This window comes from Nicotiana tabacum, chromosome 22, assembly GCF_000715075.1.
Source record: "Nicotiana tabacum cultivar K326 chromosome 22, ASM71507v2, whole genome shotgun sequence".
Lineage (NCBI taxonomy): Eukaryota > Viridiplantae > Streptophyta > Magnoliopsida > Solanales > Solanaceae > Nicotiana > Nicotiana tabacum.
The window spans coordinates 191,983,941-192,001,638 of record NC_134101.1 but is presented as its reverse complement, the minus strand read 5'-3'; the positions used below and the strand labels follow the sequence as shown (position 1 = coordinate 192,001,638).

Sequence of the window (17,698 nt, the reverse complement as noted above, 5' to 3'; positions counted from 1 at the left end):
TAGTGTTCGCATAGCTCACAACTTTATGTAAGTCTGAAGCAGAACCCCCTCGATATAAAAACATAATGACATTTCAAATCTAAGCAGGTTACGTTACTCTGAATATCTTGACATTGGAAAGAGCATTTGAAGTCCCAACCATGAAAAGTCCTAGCCTATCAGTGAAATGGGAAGGAGAAAAAACCTCAAGGCCTGAAACTAATCAAGTGATAATAGGAATAAGATCAATATGTTTAAACCCTTGCATTAATGATTCTAAGTTAATCATAAACATAATACATCTTCCCATAAGATAACATATTTACAAGAACATGGCCAATAATTAGCTACAAATTGGGCACTTGATCAGTCCATTTTCGTTACATTCGGGGCATCGACTTGGAAATTCATTAGCTTTCCCTTCTGAATCAGTAATTTTGCAGCTTCCATGGCAATTGAAACACAAAACAAACCTAATCCCACAACACCCTTTACATGGAGAAGTTAAAGGAAGTAAAGGAATCCCATGTAAAAGTTTCTTTAATATTCCTTGTTCATGCAATCCTACAACTTCATCAGCTCCACCAATGTCCCTGCCTCTAATAAATATTCTTGGAGGGACTACTCTTCCATCAAGAATCTTCCACAACTCCTCTCTGTATTCAACGTGCATCGATACATCTCTCTCGTAGTAGACAACTCGAAAGCTTTCTAGCAGAAACCGGATTATGTTGCAGTCCTCGAACGTTTTCCTGATCCCTCTTAGACTTGTTGTGTAGAAAATTACTTTGTCACTTCCTCCCGGTGGACACTTCTCTTCGAAATTAGACAGTGGTGAGAGTTCCAAGACTCTGTTTTCCTCGTCTTTGGAGTTACTTTTCTCCATGGTATCTGAATATTCTGGTAGAGTTTGAGGAGTAGATGTTAAGATTTGTACTTCATGCTCAGACAATGGAACAGTTGTACAAGAATGAGTCTCCCATGTTGAAGTGTTTTCCATTTTACTGTTATCTGTGGTAGACATCATGTCCTTTGAACTTTGGTTGGTATGGAGTTTTCCTTTTCGGACATCCTTTGCAAGATCAGAACTATTGTTTTGACAAAACATCTCAGGAGGGATGTCATTGTCATGTTCTTCGTTTGCTGTTAGGTGACTTTGGAAGTATTGGATTGGACGATTTACTTGGAAAACTAGGTTGTGTTTCAACGAAGTTAATGATGGAATGGACTTGATTTTCCTTAGAATTCCTCCCTTCATGCTTTTCATTTCCCCTGTACCTTTTCTTTTCCTTGTTTGTTTCCCTTGTAGACTGATTTAGCTACTAGTTTCCACAAAGAAAGAGTTGGACTAATACTTTTGTCCACACCCAAATTTTGAAGGTATAATTGATCAAAGGGGGGTGGATAGGGACTTTTCTCTTGTTGATTTTTCTTTTCCAGTGGTTAAAAAGCAATGCACAAAAGACTATTTGTTAGTAGCTTTTTGAACTACTGAATGATGACTAGTAAATTGATAAAAATACGTAGAAAAAAGAACATGTTCAACAGCTGGTTTCAATTTAACTGAGAGATGAGTGCACATTGATATGACAATCTCTATATGTGAAGGACTTCTCAGTAATTTTGCCATATAAAACAGCAGACGTGGGCTTTTATGATCGGTTTAAGCATAGATAATTTCACAATGGAAATGGAGGTAACAACCAGTGACGGAGCCACCGTTGTTCAAGTACGGCTAATCATCGAAAAATTAACCGTGTAGCTAAGTAAATTATTATTTTATGCATCACTTAACTTTTTCGTAATTTCTCTTTTGCAAAAATCTTATTTCCGTCAATGATAACACTAAGTAGAAGGTTACGTGACCAAATTCAGGAGGGGGACAAGGGTGTGCCACTCGCAATAATGCAATCACAATGTGTGCAAAGCAACTTCTTTTTTATCGGTTAGAGAGTTTGGAGGATATAAAGTAACAACAGTGACTCAACCTTTTTTATGTTGAGCATGACCTGTCTCAACAAGTCAAAAAGCAAGCCCCTACATATCATGATGTTGATTCGACAAGCTAACTATAAAACACCATCAACAACTTCTTTGGATATTCTTCTCTCGGAAAGGAAATTATTATAGTTGAAAAGTAGAAAACTTTTAGTCTCAAAACTACAGAACCCGGGCCCCCCCTGAACGAGCATCCAAAGGATGAGAATAGAGATCGTCTCTCGTACAACCATCCACTAGTAGGCATTGTCTACCATATAGGCAGGGTAATGAGAGTTTAGGTTTCATTAGAACAGACGTAGATCAAACCAATCTCGATTAGAAAAAGCAACTGCCTTTGGAGTCGATAAAAGAATGTAACATTTATATAAAATATAATTCAACAAGTCATGTCATTAAGGATAAAATAAAAGTATTAAAATTAAATAGTTTTCGAAAAGAAATACGTGTCATTCCTTTTTAACGCATCACATAAAGTGGGACAGAGGAGGAACAAGTTCCATGTTTGGCATTTTCACTCAGGTATTCAAAGTGCGCACATAAAAATTCATGTGCATTGTGCGGGCGTGGTCTAAAAGGTCCCACTCATGCACTTTGATGAACCTGGCAGTTCAAGTGTTAGGCGTAGGCCACAATATGCACTTTGATCCCCTCAATAGACCTCTGATCCACCAAATAGGTGTGTTTCGGTCTCTTACTAATTGCTGCAGATTCTCAATCATGCAACACAAATAACCCCTTCTGGCTTAAATAAGCAGTATTACTGAGGATAAAGAAACAGACTGTTCTTGAATTTCTGAGAAAACCAGCAACACTGATATTACTGTATCAAGATGTACAAGAAAAAGCCATAAACCAGATAATACAAGTATTTATACATTAAAGCAGAAACAGCAAAAGTTTGGAGAGACTCCTTTAAGACACTTGATTACAATATTGAAAAACCATTATTTTTTACTAGGTCCTTGGACCACCTAGCTATCTGCTGCTAACGCCTGGGACTCGGCTATAAACCCAATGCTGAAGCCAAAACTTATGCAGGACAGTGGCTGATTCTTGTCATCCACCATCTTCATTGTAAGAGTGTATGATCCCTAAATTTTAAAAAGGAAAAAGAAAAACACCATTAAGTACGTTTAAAGGCGGCAGTACAGGATTTTCTTCCAATTCAAACCCGGAAAACCAAACAAAGACAAGTTATAATGATAAATAAATCAGCATCTGAAACATCGATAAATATCAAGTAGATGCAATCGGAAAAAGCATCTTCTGAATAATTGAGTAAAATTCAAGTAGACCTGTAAATGCAATTGGAAAAAGCATCTTCATACAATATATTTGGCTGGTTTTTATTGTTTCAAAAAGAAATTGTATTAGACTGGCCTTTGATGTGCTCTACTTTCTAAAAGGCTTTCCCTCCGAAAAGATGAAGGGTAATAACAGAACCAAAAAGCAAGAAAATCTACAAAAATGCCAAGCAAAAAGAGAACCAAATGTGAAGGCTGTACTCCTCAAGCCGTAAGTTCTTTTTTTTTTTTTTTGATAACCAAAAAATCCCCAATGCCGTAGGCACACCGACCCATGACGTGCGCCTAACCCGCACAACATGCAATGTACTCTTACCACTAGTCCATACCCATAGCTTTACAGCATCAGGAAGTAGACCCCACTACTTTCCCACAAGAGGCACATAATATTATGGTTTGAAGACTTGTAAGGACAAAGCAGCTCATGAAATGCAGAGACGGCTAAGCTTTTTAGAAAATTTATGCAGAATGAAAATAGCAAATTGATATTAAGATGGATAGTTCAAAACTGAATCGGAAAGTTGACTCACAGGTGGAGTAAATCCAGGCAACTCTTGTGAGTGGGAAATCACGAAATCACCGGAAGCTGGGCAAGATGTCTCTTTACAAAGGTCGATGGCCTCGTGGTGGACATGGAAGAACAAATAGTTGACATCAATCACCAGCTTTCCTCCAGTGAGATTCTTACCTGCAAGGACAACTCAATCTTCTAGTCAAAAGATACTTCTAGCACATTGTTAAACTTCTTTTTTTTGTCCACAAAGGGTTGAGAAAACCTAGTAGACTATGTCAGAGTCCACTGGTCATATGAAAGCAATTGCCACTTAAGAAGCAATTGCAGAGCCATATACTGCATGAAGACGAAAAGTGAACCCAATGCAGCTAAAGATAATTAAGCGTAGTGTTTATGTCTGTTCGCAAACAATTCATAGTTTATAAATGGTGGGCGCTGCCAATACATAAGCAAGATCGTTAGATACGATGAACCAACCACAGGAAAGACATAAAATTTGCCATCAAACATCAGAATGATAACATATAAATGTGATTGATTTATCATCAGAACATGAGAGTTGGACTGCTTGCTTAACATAAAGAATAGGATCTCTCAATAATGCGCACAGGTCCGAAGAACCAACCAAGAAACAAGATACTGGTTCCTTGAATTTAAGGCCTTGCTAAGCACAAGTTTGGATTTTCGAGGTTGGATTTATGAGGCGAAAATGAAGTTCAGTTCTTTTTGCAACAACTTCTCAAGCTCAAACAGAATAATAAAATCACCTCATGTAACAGCTAAGCAAGGTCATTTACAGCAAAGCACAGTGACCAGGTGCAGGTAAACCCCCCTTTAAATTTTAAAATGTTTTCCTTTATGTTATCCATGTTCCATCTATAACGACCGAGTCCAACCATGCTACATATTGTCGTTAGACTACTGATCTATGCCAGTCTTCTAAAAAACAGTGTTCTGGAAAACAGAAATTTTTGCCTCCAATTATCTTCAATCACAGTATCTTAAACTTTTATTAACACTTTGGGGAATGTAAAGTTGATTTCAAAAGCAAATATTCTTGCTGATAAGAAAGAACTACAACCACCAATCTTAAGGTATATCGACGAGAAACTTCAGTAACATGATAATGCTCATTACACAGTCAAGAGAATGTAAGCATCTCTACCAGTTCGTCCGAAATTTAATTCTTTCATCAAAAGACGATGAAGAGTGAAGCTTTTCCAAACTAATTTCATTGCTACATCCAAGGAAGGGGTTTAACTTCAAATAACTATGAAGTCTTATTTTGCTACAGAGAAACAAAGGAGAAATACCTTAATCGGGCTGATCTAGCAAACCTAGAGGTTCTTTGAAAAAGAAAAAGAAAAACATAAAATCCAAAGGCAAACGAACCAAAATGTTACTTTCAAAAAATTAACATTTATAGACTCGGGATAATCTTGGGGAAACTCAGGTAACGTAGGACTAATGGCGGCCAATATTCCTCCTGGTCACCCCCAGTTTCCCCAAAATTATCTCAAGTCCATAGATATCGTGGATGGTGAAGGAATATCCTCACTGCTATTTTTGGATCATCTCTAACTCGGTATAAATCACATTTCAAACTTATTTTCACCAAGTCCTACGTCACTCTCGATGCCTACGTATGGACCCCTACTTTTGTAGTGTTCTGCCTATTAAGCTTTTTAGTTTATTAACATTTTTGCTATATTTAAACAGAACCTGCCGCAAAAAATTTATCAACATCTTCTAGATGTTGCAGCGCCTGCTACTTTATTATGTCAAGGAAAATCTTAGAGCATGAGTTTGAACAGTGGAACAAAGAAAATGATGAATAAGAAATGAAATTTGTTAATTGAAGATAGCAATCTGGTGGAGGGGATGGTCTTGCGTTTGAAATACTTCAAATTCATGATGAGCATGTCTTCTTTAGGGTTATAATCCTCGGCGGTGAATTTCCAGAGGAATTGCTGAATGATGAAGATACATCCGAGAATCCGGTTGAGATCGATTAGATCAGAGAGTGCTGGTGGTTTTTTAATTTAGTACTTCTCCTTTATTTTTTCCCTTAATCAAAGATAGCCTATGTGCAGTAATCACTGTCTTTTTTTTTCTTGCTTCTTGTGTGTTCATGTATTGTCCAAATTATATCAATGTTAATGTTACTTGCATAATTTGTTTTCTATGCAGAAATTTGCGTTTTCTTATAATACATAATTATTACAAATGACTGATGTGATGGAAATGGGTTTCATCTATTGCATATTAAGGGTCTAAAATTTGAAATTTAAGCTTATTCTGTGTGAATAATAATTATGTGAAAGAATAATAAACCTCTCATACACGTTATGAAGCAACTTGCCCATGCAATCAAACCACCACATTTATTTCAACGGCACCTTTTAACCATCCAATGCCATTAACAGTCTTCAAATTAATTGACATCATTATAGTCGAGCCTTTTTTTTACTTAAGTCAGACCACACCCCTCACCTTCCCCTCATATTCAAAAGCCATTTTCTAAATTTTCTTTCACAAAACAAAATACCACCGAGAAGAGATAACCAAGCCTCCTTTGATCAAAAGGCCAGGGAACTACACACCCTTCGATTGATGCTCGATGAAGCCATGGACTATATCCATCAAAGATATAGTGTGCTCCTGCCATTTACATATACATCAAAGAACGCGTGCATTGCCTCGCTCTTCTACGTTGACTTCATTCCGGCCCAAAAGAAATGTCTTAGATAAACGGGCACCCAACTATGCCTTCTTGGTACAACTTGATCAACCAATTATTCCTTCCCATTCCATGACTTGTTTTGAATTCTGCCTATCTCCCTTCAATTCCTCTCTAGTTAAGTTGTCTTGCAAGAGATATAAACGCGTCCTTAGATCCACTATAATTAGCAAGACGACTGAATTTCTTAGGTATCTTGCAAAGATACATCATATGCATAAACGAGGGACAATGTTAGGCATGACTTCACTAATTGTTGTCTTGATACTTTCACATTGGTCAATATACACATGGGGTGCACCCCTCCCATTGCATAAATCCAGCTCGAGAACAACCAACAGGAAGTATATACGTTCTCATGAGATATTAATGCACAACATTGGCAATGGTGATTAACGCCCACAAATGAAGCAAACGACATCTGATGTTTGTTGACAAGATATTTCGTATCTGACCAAAACATGAAATTCCTAGTAAGCGGCCTTACATTAAGGATGAACCCAGATTACATTCCTTAATTTCCCTTGACTATCATTATCCGTCAAATGGAAGAAGTCCTCACTTTTCATTTGCATTTCAAGAAAAACCTTTCTGATAGACTACGCATTAGTTGCAACCATTCTCAACCTCCTAGTACTGTTAATGTAATTACGCAATCCTCCGGCAAACATCCTAATTTGTCAGGTCCGCCAACACGAGCTTGGTGTGATCTAATATTTTTAGCAACTGGAACACCTACTCTATGATTAGCTTCCAATATTCTCATCAAACCTCTTGATAAAATCTTGTGTCCAGCCACAAGTCTAGACATTTCAGGGTTCAATTCATGTATATGAAATAGAACCGCCAGGGTCACATGCCAAAGTCCATTAAATCCCAACGTAGCGTTAACCCTAGCTGGACAACGAGGAGTCTACTTATCAATCCTGGACTCTTTAGCTTTTCCCCCTTTTATCGCATGTAGCACATTATTCCCGTCATTTCGCACTGATCTCTTTATGATATTAAACCCTTTCAATCTAGCATGTTCCTTATAAAACTCATACAAAAAATCTATGTTTAAAAACCTCATACCTAGCATAGGGCCTTGATCTGCATCATATTTACATTCAACAATTTGTATGTCTTTCCCAGAGTCCCTTCTCGTTCCTATATCCTCATTTTCATCATTTGATGGATCTAATGTTTCATCATTGTTAAACATACTATCGTCATCACTGAGCCCAAATAGATCATACATGATTAGCTTCACAACCATAGCATTAGGAAATCCTTCGCTATGGTCTCCTTCCATTTTCTGAAACTAATAAAGAACTAAAATTTGGAGGAAAAGGTAGCGTTTGTATTATGGATGAAGAAATAATGGTAATGTTTGTATTTTGGATAAAGAGATAATGGAAGGTGACAAGGTTCCGAATAGATGAATATAATGTGGATGAAATTTTTTATGCAAAACGCACACGCAATTATTATCATCTAGCGTACTTGATTTGCACTCTAATCTATGCAAGTTTTATTTAATTAATCTTTGGAAGGAAAGTTTAATTTTGGAGGGAAATGTTTAGAGAGAATTTAAAGTTAATCCCGCCTAAAACAAGTGAAGGGCACTGTAGTTTTTCCGTTGTGTTTGAAGGCTATTTGGACAAGGCCATTTGGACAAAGATCATTCCCGTAATTTAAAAGGCAACACTTGCAGCTTTAGGCCATCCACCTCAGCTTGTGATGGACCAAAACCTTCACCATATTTGACAAGGCTAAAAGTCTATGGGCTTGCAGTACAAAACTGTGTAACTGCCCAAACTAACCCTACATGTAAACGACAGTGGGTTGCACATTTTCCATAGTTTTATTTTTCTGTTTGTGAACCTCTGCTCACCTTCCCAAATACAAAATTTATTGAATAAATAAAAAAGTTATAGTTGTAGTTAGGTGGGTCACAAGCTAAGTTGCTCTGACATGGGTGCGGATCTAGAGGTCGGATCCTTCGATATGTAAATTCTAAGATTCGGGAATACGGATCCTAGTACAGATATAGATGCGGGGATCTGGTTAAAAATAATTCAAAAAAATAAAAATAAAAAAATATCTCTAAATTATGAGAAACTTTGTGAAATACTTATGTATAGCTTGTAAAGTGTGAATTTCTTTTTAATTTTCAAGTTGTAGATAAGTAAAGGAATGATTTGCTAGATAAGGCATGCTATTTTCTTCAAATTAACCCTAGTTTTGGTTCTGATTTCGGAAATCAAAATTGTATCTCGTCTCGAATTTTTCCGACCGCCGTGGTCAAAGACCCAATATTATTTGACCAGATCCGGTACGGATCCCATACTAGTGTCATGTTGACACGGGTACGGCACCTAAACTGCCATGTCGGAGCAACTTAGGTCACAAGTAGGCCATTTGCTAAAGAACTTCATATGCTTCTTTAATGAACTAGCTAACGGTTCGACGAGTTTGATAAGAATTCAATCCAGCTTGTAGACAAGGAAAAGAATTCATCGTACTCGGGAATTGCAGCACAACCCTATTAGTTCGTGCATTGCGTCTCTTAGCAAAATGCTAAGTGAAGAGAATTTACATTACTCACAAGTATCAATACACACAAGTTGTAATGACTTTCCAGGACCAATATACATGTTGTCCTAGGCCTTGTTCGTCAACACTTCCCAGAAGATGAAGGACAAAAGCAAATGAAAAAATAACACAAATGAAAAGTAAGAATCCCAACATCATTGCAAATATTCACATCATTTTTTATAAAAGTAACTTTTTTTTTACAACAAGTGTAATTGACGTAATATCATCTCCAGCCATAACATAAAATTTGGTTGCCTTGTACTATTTCCTTTTCCAACTTTAAGTTAGGATATAAAACTGCAATTTCCACACACGACGCCCTTACTTCCACACAAACACAAACTCCCAATTGTAAGCAAGACATACATCCAATCATTTAGCACATTATTGCGAGTAGGCAATAAAACCAGCAAATCATTAGGTAGCAGGTAAATTAGCTTATCAGCTCAATTACTTACTTTACATTAATATGACAAGAGGGGGAAAAAAGATAAAATTTGCAATTAATTCATTACCTGTGGATGCACTGATACTGAATGTGGTCTTTTTACCTCCGCTGACTGGATAGGGTGTTATATCAATTCCACTGACCTTAACATCGTAGTTGGCCTTTTTATCTAAAACCAAAAAATAATTTCATCAGTTGCCATAATATCAGAATTATCTATAATAAAGTTTCCTCAATGTTTCCCAGAAGAATATTTTCGTCACTACTAAAATGCTCAATTTCACTGGAAAAAATATCTTCTTAATACAAAAATATTGTTTTAAAATCTAGAAGTTAATTCTATACACCTTGAGTTAAATACTTGAGGTGTGACAGCGATCTTTGTTTTTTTTTCAAAGTTACTACTTATACTACAGAGTGATTATTGTGATCATTTAGCAGTATGTACAAAATTACCACTTATAGCAGGTTTTTCGTGAAGTACAACTTATAGCTTGTCATGTAGTTTGTAAATATCTAATAAATTTTATTTTCAAAAAGAGAAAGAATTTCTAACAAACTTAAATCCGCAAGATGGACTTCCTCCAAGAGTGAAAAAGACAATAAAACAAAGCTTGTGCAAGCTTCCAACTTTAGCAAAGAATATTAACTCAACAAATCACCAAAAATCAGAGAGTAAAAAATACAAAAAGAAAAAAAAGGAAAAGAAAACCCTAAAATTGAAAAACGCAAATGGGTATCTACCAAACAGATTCAACAGACAATCACAAAATAAAAAATAAAAATCCCACAAAATCTACATTGGTAAAACTAAATCAACAAAATTCGGGTTGCATATTGTACAGAAAGAAAGTCAAAGGACTGATAAGGAAAAACTCACTGCAGTACTCGAAATCGGTGGATTCAGCGGAAGTGAGAGGAGAGAGAAGACATAGGAATAACAGAAGACCAACAAAGAGTTTCACGGCAATCATTGCCATTTGATCGGAGCAAAACAAAGCAAAGGACGGATCCAGATAAGATGGGAGAGACCTATTAAAGCGTTATATAACCACCGACTCCAAATTATCACCTAGTTGGACTGCTACTTAGGAAGGAGAGACCAGATACGAACGGACTGTTAGGTGGGCAACGTAGGAATTTTCAACACAACCCAACAAATAGCGAAAAGAGTCTTAGCTGGAGGTGTGCTAATTACAAATTGTTATTGGTCCAATAAGATAAGATGATTTTTATGTAATATATCCTTAATTGATTTGCAATATATTAAATGATTCAGCCAATTATTTATATGATAAATTTAATTAGTGAAAATATTTTATATATACAAGAAGAAAGGATTGTTGTAAAGCAATTGGCATGAAAAAATACAACAATAATCAAAACACCGAAAATCAATGTTATTACGTAAACATACTTGAATTCAAAAAGATCTGACATATATATATATATATATATAGTCACGCCTCAAGTCTGGGAGACGGACAGGCACCCGATGCCTTACTTTATCGAGCGAACCCACCTATAAGACCTATGAACATGATGCATATAGAAACATGTGGTATTTGATAATCTGAAGAAACATAGAGTATGACAATGTCGATGTACCACCAACCCAAAAGATGTATATACATAGGCCTACAAGACCACAACCCATACGGATAATCATCACCTGTATACAATCAGAACATCTAGATATGAATGACAACATGTACATCATAAGTCTACAAAACCTTTACGAGTGTGTGACATCTGTAATACTCTAGCAAACGACAACTAGACTTGGTCAAACTCGAGAATGAAGCGGGACTCACTGATCAACTGCTGAAAATTTGTAACCGCCTACTTTGGAGGTTGGTGTAATGATATGATCGGTTGTTTTACTTTTTAGAACCATGTTCCTCCTATTTGAGACTTTCTGTATGTGTTTTTCCTGGTTTATGACTTGTTGGGTCGGTTGGTTGGAATTTTGGAAGGGTTCGGGTTGAATGTAAAACACTTAGTTCCATGGTAGTGACATAAGGTGGCAAAGTTTGACTTAAGCAAAAACTTTTAGTAAACGACCTTGGAATCGGAATTTGAAGGTTCTGATTGGTTTGTATGATGATTATGAACTTGGGTGTATGTTCGAATCGAGTTTTGGGTGGTCGGTGAGCGATTCTGCGCTTATCGTTGGAAGTTGGCATTTTGAAGGTTTTAGAGTTTGCTAAGTGACTTGGAGTAGAGTTTGGTGATATAATATCCCGATGGGTATTCTGAGCCTAGAGATAGGTTTGTTGTCATATTGGACTTGTTTGTGAAGTTTGATTCCATTCCGAGTTGTCTAAGTATGATTTGTCATGTTCGGAGTTAGTTCGAAGAAGTTGAAAGTTTGGAAAGTCAATAATATTTGCAGTCATTTGGATCATTAGTTCTCCCGATTTCATTTGGCCGCTTCATCTCCGAAAGCTCAATGAGCTTTAACTCGAAGAGTTCTTCAAAAATTGCAGGTACATTAGAATCCAAATATGGATACTCCTTTTCTTGCATTTCTTTTAGAGTCAACTTCCACTTGGCTTATTTCGGAAAGAAGTGGATCTCATACTCTGCTTCTTGCTCACCTTTGTTGTGAACTTCACAGGTGATGTGTTGACATTCACAACTTCTTTACTTTCAGACTTAGGAATGAATTTTACTCCATTTCTTGACTTCTTGCTTGTCGTTCCCCTTGCGAGGCTCGTAGATAGGTAGCCTTTCATTTTTAGCGGAGCCCATGCTCAATTCCTTGTCATGGACACAAGTTGCAAGTTATTCAAATGTGCTAGGTTTGATACCTTACAAAATATAGCGAAGTTCCCAATGCATGCCTTGGATGCACATCTCTATGCCAGAAGCTTCATTAAGCCTATCTTTGCAGTTGAGCCTTGCATTTTTCCATCGATTGATAAAGTCAATAACAGGTCCATCCTTCCGTTGGCGATTATTTGTAAGTTCCAAAATGCTCACAGTGCTTCTGGTTCTATAAAAGAGATTGAGGAACTCTTGCTTTAGTTGATCTCAACTATTAATAAATCCAGCTTCAAGGTCGGTATACCAATCAAAAACATTAGCTTTTAACAAGCGAACAAACTGCTTGACGAGGTAATCTCCATAAGTTCCAATATTGTTTCATGTCTCAATAAAGTGCATCACATGTTGCTTTGGATTGCCTTTGGCATCAAATTGTTAAAATTTGGGAGGTTGATAGCCAGCTAGCATCTTCAACATATCGGTCCTTGCAGTGTACGGCTTTGCGTAGGTAAGGAAGGACTTGGAAACAACTTCATATTTATTTTTGATACTCCCTTCAATGAACTCCTTTAGTTGATCAATTGAAATCATCCCCTCAGATGAGACATGCCTTAGCAGATGCTACTTGTCTTGGGGGAGGATCACTCTCTAGAACTTTTGGGAGCTTGCCAAGTGTATGACTGGATTCTTCTTCCATCAAGATTCCCACATATCCATTAACTTGTCTAGCACCTTGATTTGTATGTATTTGGTCAAGCCAACAATTGCTTCTATCAAGTTTGCCAACTGCTCCTCCACAGATGAAGCGTTCGTCATTATTGCTTGTATGATTATTGTGGACGATGGAGAGTAGAGTAGATCGTGACATAGATTAATCCTCGACTAACACATGCTATGTGGTGTAAGTGGGGAGGATCCACCACTTGAAGTATCATTATTTTCCTTTACAACAGAGTTCTTGGATCCGGAGAGGTTAAGCAGAGCTAGAGTTTTTTTAATCATTTCACTAACATCGCTTCCTCCTTCAGGTGCGTTCGTAGAGGATCTTGCTCCTTTTTGAGGATAAAGATTTGAGAACATGGGTTGATGCGACAAATACTTGGAGTGCTTGTCGTTCTAAAGAGCTTACTTTACTCGTTGTGACTAGTTCAAAGCTTCTAAAGGCAGCATCTAGGATGCTTTTTACATCAACATAGAACTTGAAATTAGCATCTGTAATGACTGATAAGTAGGATTTTAACATGTTTTATACCCATACTTGTCTGCGCTTTGAGTGTAATTTGCTACAAAATAGTCTCAAAATGCTTACAGATTGCGCTTGATTGCAAGTTTTAGCTATAAAGTGACAAATCGTCAAAGATCGGCTCAAATCGGAGTGAAACCTGCTCAAGTGTCAAAGATCATTAAAGTAAGGACATTCAGAACTTGGTGCGGACCGTACCATCATGTCATGCGGCCCTACCATAGGAGTTCAGAGACTGTGAAACTACAAGTCAAACTCATGCAGCCGCGTCCCACTTCATGCGGCCCGCGTCTCACTCATGCGGCCGCACAATCTTGTTATGCGGTTGCGTCCAAGAAGTTCAGAGAGTGTCATATTCCAGAAGCAAACCACGCGGCTGCATCCCACTTCATGCGGCCCGCGTCCCTCTCCATGGGGTCGCGCTCTATGGTCACGCGGTCCGCTTCAGTGAAGTTCAGAGAAGCTGCCAAAACCATTCATGCGGCCGCACAACAACTTTGTGCGGTCCGCGCCAGTCTTCATGCGGCCGCATTCCAACTTTGTGCGGTCCGCATCACCATCTTCAGAGAGCAAGATTCAGAGGTCAAGCAACCTAGTGCAGCCGCGTGCCAACTTTGTGAGGTCCGCACTAACCCCGCAGGGGCATTTTGTCCAGTTTTTCCAGCCCACTATAAATAGAACATTTTACCATTTTTAGGTTAAGTTTGGTACATCTGATAGCTGCTGCACTCGTGAGACTTATGTTTTGGCCTATGTTGGGCATTTATAGCTTGGTTTCATCATAGATTATTGTAGTTTAACATTAGTAATTAATTAATATGGTTGTTTCATCTTCTATTTCTTCAGTTTCTTCTTTAATTATGTCTAGCTAAACCCATTAGCTAGGGTTGTGGCTCAACCCTAGTGTGGGTAATTAATGGGTGTTGCTTCTTAATGATAGATTGATATTGGGTGTTTGTTATTTGGGTTAATTTTATGGTTTAATTAAGGATTGATGGTTGCAAACATTGATTCTAGCTTAGTGGGTCTTGACTCTTCTTGAGAAAGAGAGTCTATGACCCCAAAATTGACCCAACAAGGAATTGGGGTGGACCCATGAGAAATGGTAGTCCCAATTAACGGGTTAAACCTCGAGAGAGTAATCACCCTACTTGAACCCAAGTTGCTTGGTCTAATTGGCCTACCCAATTGGTCTCGAGAGAGTCAATTGGGCAAATTCGCTCTCCCTACCGAGAGGTGTGAGAGTGGGTACAATTGTGCAACGGTTATAACATTGATCCCAAATATGTCAATCTATTATTAGTAGTCTCTACCCGTTAGTTAACCACCTAGGTGATACCACGACCCTAATACCTTTCTCTATATTAATCACAACTTAGAACATATCCTGTCAGCAAAATTAGCTTAAACTTGTAGTTGATAATAGTAGTTATTAAACAAAAACCCCAAAAAATGTTAGAAGTACAATTAGGAGCAAATACGCATTCCTAGTCTGAACAAATATGCAACTCCATTCCAAGCTCCCTGTGGAAATTGACCCCGATACCACTACTCGGGTAAAAGTCTTAGCGCCCGCTCTTCCTACCGTTGTGTGAGGTTGAGTTTGCTGCGACCACTTTTTGGCGCCATTGCCGGGGAGCTTATAATGTTGACTATTTGTGTAGCTAGTTTTGTGTTTTGCTTCTCTTTCCTTCTTTTTACTAATTTTATTTGTGTCAATTCACTGAGGTACACATGGCTTTAAACACAAATGACCCTCTTGGCAACGTGGTCGTGGGGGAGGAGGTTGAGGATCTAGAACAAGAAGACGTATTACCTCAAGCTCCTAGGAGAGGTCGAAATGCCAATGCAAATGCCAATGCAAATGAGAATATACCAGACCCTCCTCCACCTCCACCAAGAGTGGCACCAAGAGTTCTACCCAATCAAGGGTACGCAAGTGCAATAGTTCCTCCCCAAATCCGGGTAGGGAACTTCCAGATTACAAATGTGATGCTCACCTTGCTCAAACAACGAGGTTATTTCACGGGGGCCGCTGATCAGAATGCTTATAAACACTTGAAGGGCTTCGTGGATACTTGTTGAGGTAGCAAGCAGACAAATGTTTCGGAGGATGCATTGAGACTTCGACTTTTCCCGTTCTCACTTCGGGGGAAAGCATTAGTTTGGTTGGAGAGGCTCCCCAATCATTCTATCACTACATGGGATGAGTTGGCGGACAAGTTCATCGCTAAGTTTTTCTCTCCAAGTCACATGGCGGCTCTACAGGATGAGATTCTAGCCTTCAAGCAAGAGCCGACTGAACCGTTACACGAGATATGGGAGAGGTTTAGAACAATGGTGAAAGAATGCCCTAACAATGATATGAATGATGTGATGATCCAACAAACATTCTATAGGGGCATCAACACAACCAACCAATGTATTGTGAACCAACTGGCGGGAGGAAATTTTATGAAGCTTCCTTACAATGAAGCTTGTGATGTGTTAGATGAGATGGCCGACACATCGTCGGCATGGCAAAGCCGGGCTAATGTGCCTCAAGGTGATCCTAACGTCATACATTTGCATAAGGAGTTACATGATCACGGCCAAGCCATTGCCGAACTTACAACAACAATGAATCAGTTGGCTAAAGCGCAGTTACAACAAGTTCAAAACCCGCGCCAAGTCAACGCCATGGAAGGAGTGAATATGCTGAAAAGGAGGCAAAGAGGGCAACAACCTCAAGGAAATTTTGATAACTATGATAATGGTGGTGGCTATTCGAATGAATTCTATGATGATCAAAGTGAGGAAGTCCAATACGTCAACAACTATCAAGGGAATAGAGGTAATTAAGGGAACCAACAATGGAGACCCCAAGGAAATTGGGGCAATCAACAAGGTGGTAATTGGAACAATAACAACAACCAAGGAGGAAATTGGGGCAATCAACAAGGTGGTAATTGGAATAATAACAACAACCAAGGAGGAAATTGGGGGAACAACAATTCGGGTAATCAAAGGAATTGGAGCGGAAACAACAACAACAACAATTGGAACAACAACAATGGGTAAGGTGGGTGGAATAACAATGGTGGTCAAGGAAATCGGGGGAAAGGCTTTCAAAGGCCTCCGATATTTCAACAACCGAACGACCCGCCACCATTTCAATCTCAAGGGTCTAGTTCTTCGGGAAATGAATTTGGTAGTATTGAAGTTATGTTTGAGAAAATGATGAAGAAGAACCAAGACTCCGAAGCTCAATTGGCCTCCCACAACACTTCTATCCGTAACTTGGAAGTACAACTTGGCCAAATTTCTCAGTCTTTAAATACTCGCCCAAAGGGTGCTCTACCAAGTGATACGGTAGTAAACCCCAAGGATGGGCACAATAATCATGTGATGAAGGTGCGCGAAGTGGAAGAGGTGGTGATGTGCATGCCTCAAGAGGAAACCAAGTTGTGGTGGATGAAGATGAGTTACGAGATAATGAAATGCCTTTGGTGGTTGAAGATGTAGTTGAACCAAGTGTTAGAGATGATGTGCAGATTGGTATTCATGAGGTTGAAGATGAGACACAATAGGCCGTGAACCCGTCTACGGAACACGTGATTGATATGCCCGAGCCGGTGGTGCCCAAAGCCAAAGCACCCTTACCTCGGCCTCCTCCGCCCTATCCTCAATGGTTGGCCAAGCAAAAAGGTGACAACCAATTTAAGAAATTTATTGAGATGATGAAGAGTTTGACTATCAATGTGCTTTTGTGGAGGCACTCGAGCAAATGTCGGGGTACGCAAAGTTCATGAAAAATTTGGTTACAAAAAAGAGATCAATGGAGTGTGAGACAATCAAGATGACCCATCAAGTGAGCGCAATTGAGCATTCTATGGCTCCGAAACTTGAGGACCCCGATGCATTCACTATCCCATGTACCATTGAAAGTGCCGACTTTGCAAAATCCCTTTGTGACTTGGGGGCAAGTATCAATTTAATGCCATATTCGGTCTTCAAGACCTTGGGAATCGGACAACCTCGTCCAACTTCTATGAGGCTTCAAATGGCGGACCGGTCAATGAAGCGACCTTTAGGGATTATTGATGATGTCCTTGTTCGTGTTGATAAGTTTATATTGCCG

General features: G+C 38.6%; 2 protein-coding genes across 2 annotated transcripts; both read right to left on the bottom strand.

Moving 5' to 3' along the window:
• Nucleotides 1–254: 254 nt before the first annotated feature.
• Nucleotides 255–1,512, bottom strand: LOC107780550 (uncharacterized protein At5g39865-like). The gene has a single exon (XM_016601102.2). The coding sequence runs from the start codon at nt 1,244–1,246 to the stop codon at nt 323–325; it is 924 nt and encodes a 307-aa protein (XP_016456588.1). The 5' UTR covers nt 1,247–1,512; the 3' UTR covers nt 255–322.
• A 1,258-nt stretch (nt 1,513–2,770) lies between these two features.
• On the bottom strand, nt 2,771–10,760 carry LOC107780549 (uncharacterized). Its single transcript, XM_016601101.2, has 4 exons — nt 10,447–10,760; nt 9,634–9,735; nt 3,815–3,972; nt 2,771–3,071 (listed from the first exon to the last, which is right to left on the bottom strand). The coding sequence occupies exons 1-4, from the start codon at nt 10,544–10,546 to the stop codon at nt 2,952–2,954; spliced, it is 480 nt and encodes a 159-aa protein (XP_016456587.1). The 5' UTR covers nt 10,547–10,760; the 3' UTR covers nt 2,771–2,951.
• Between the last annotated feature and the right edge of the window lie 6,938 nt (nt 10,761–17,698).

Excerpts from the sequence above, each read along its gene's own strand:
- LOC107780550 (XM_016601102.2), bottom strand. The coding sequence starts at position 1,246 with ATGAAAAGCATGAAGGGAGGAATTCTAAGGAAAATCAAGTCCATTCCA.
- LOC107780549 (XM_016601101.2), bottom strand. The coding sequence starts at position 10,546 with ATGGCAATGATTGCCGTGAAACTCTTTGTTGGTCTTCTGTTATTCCTA. Across the intron at positions 9,736-10,446 it reads CACCGATTTCGAGTACTGCA|ATAAAAAGGCCAACTACGAT; the intron begins GTGAGTTTTTCC and ends TTTTGGTTTTAG. Across the intron at positions 3,973-9,633 it reads CAGTATCAGTGCATCCACAG|GTAAGAATCTCACTGGAGGA; the intron begins GTAATGAATTAA and ends TTGTCCTTGCAG.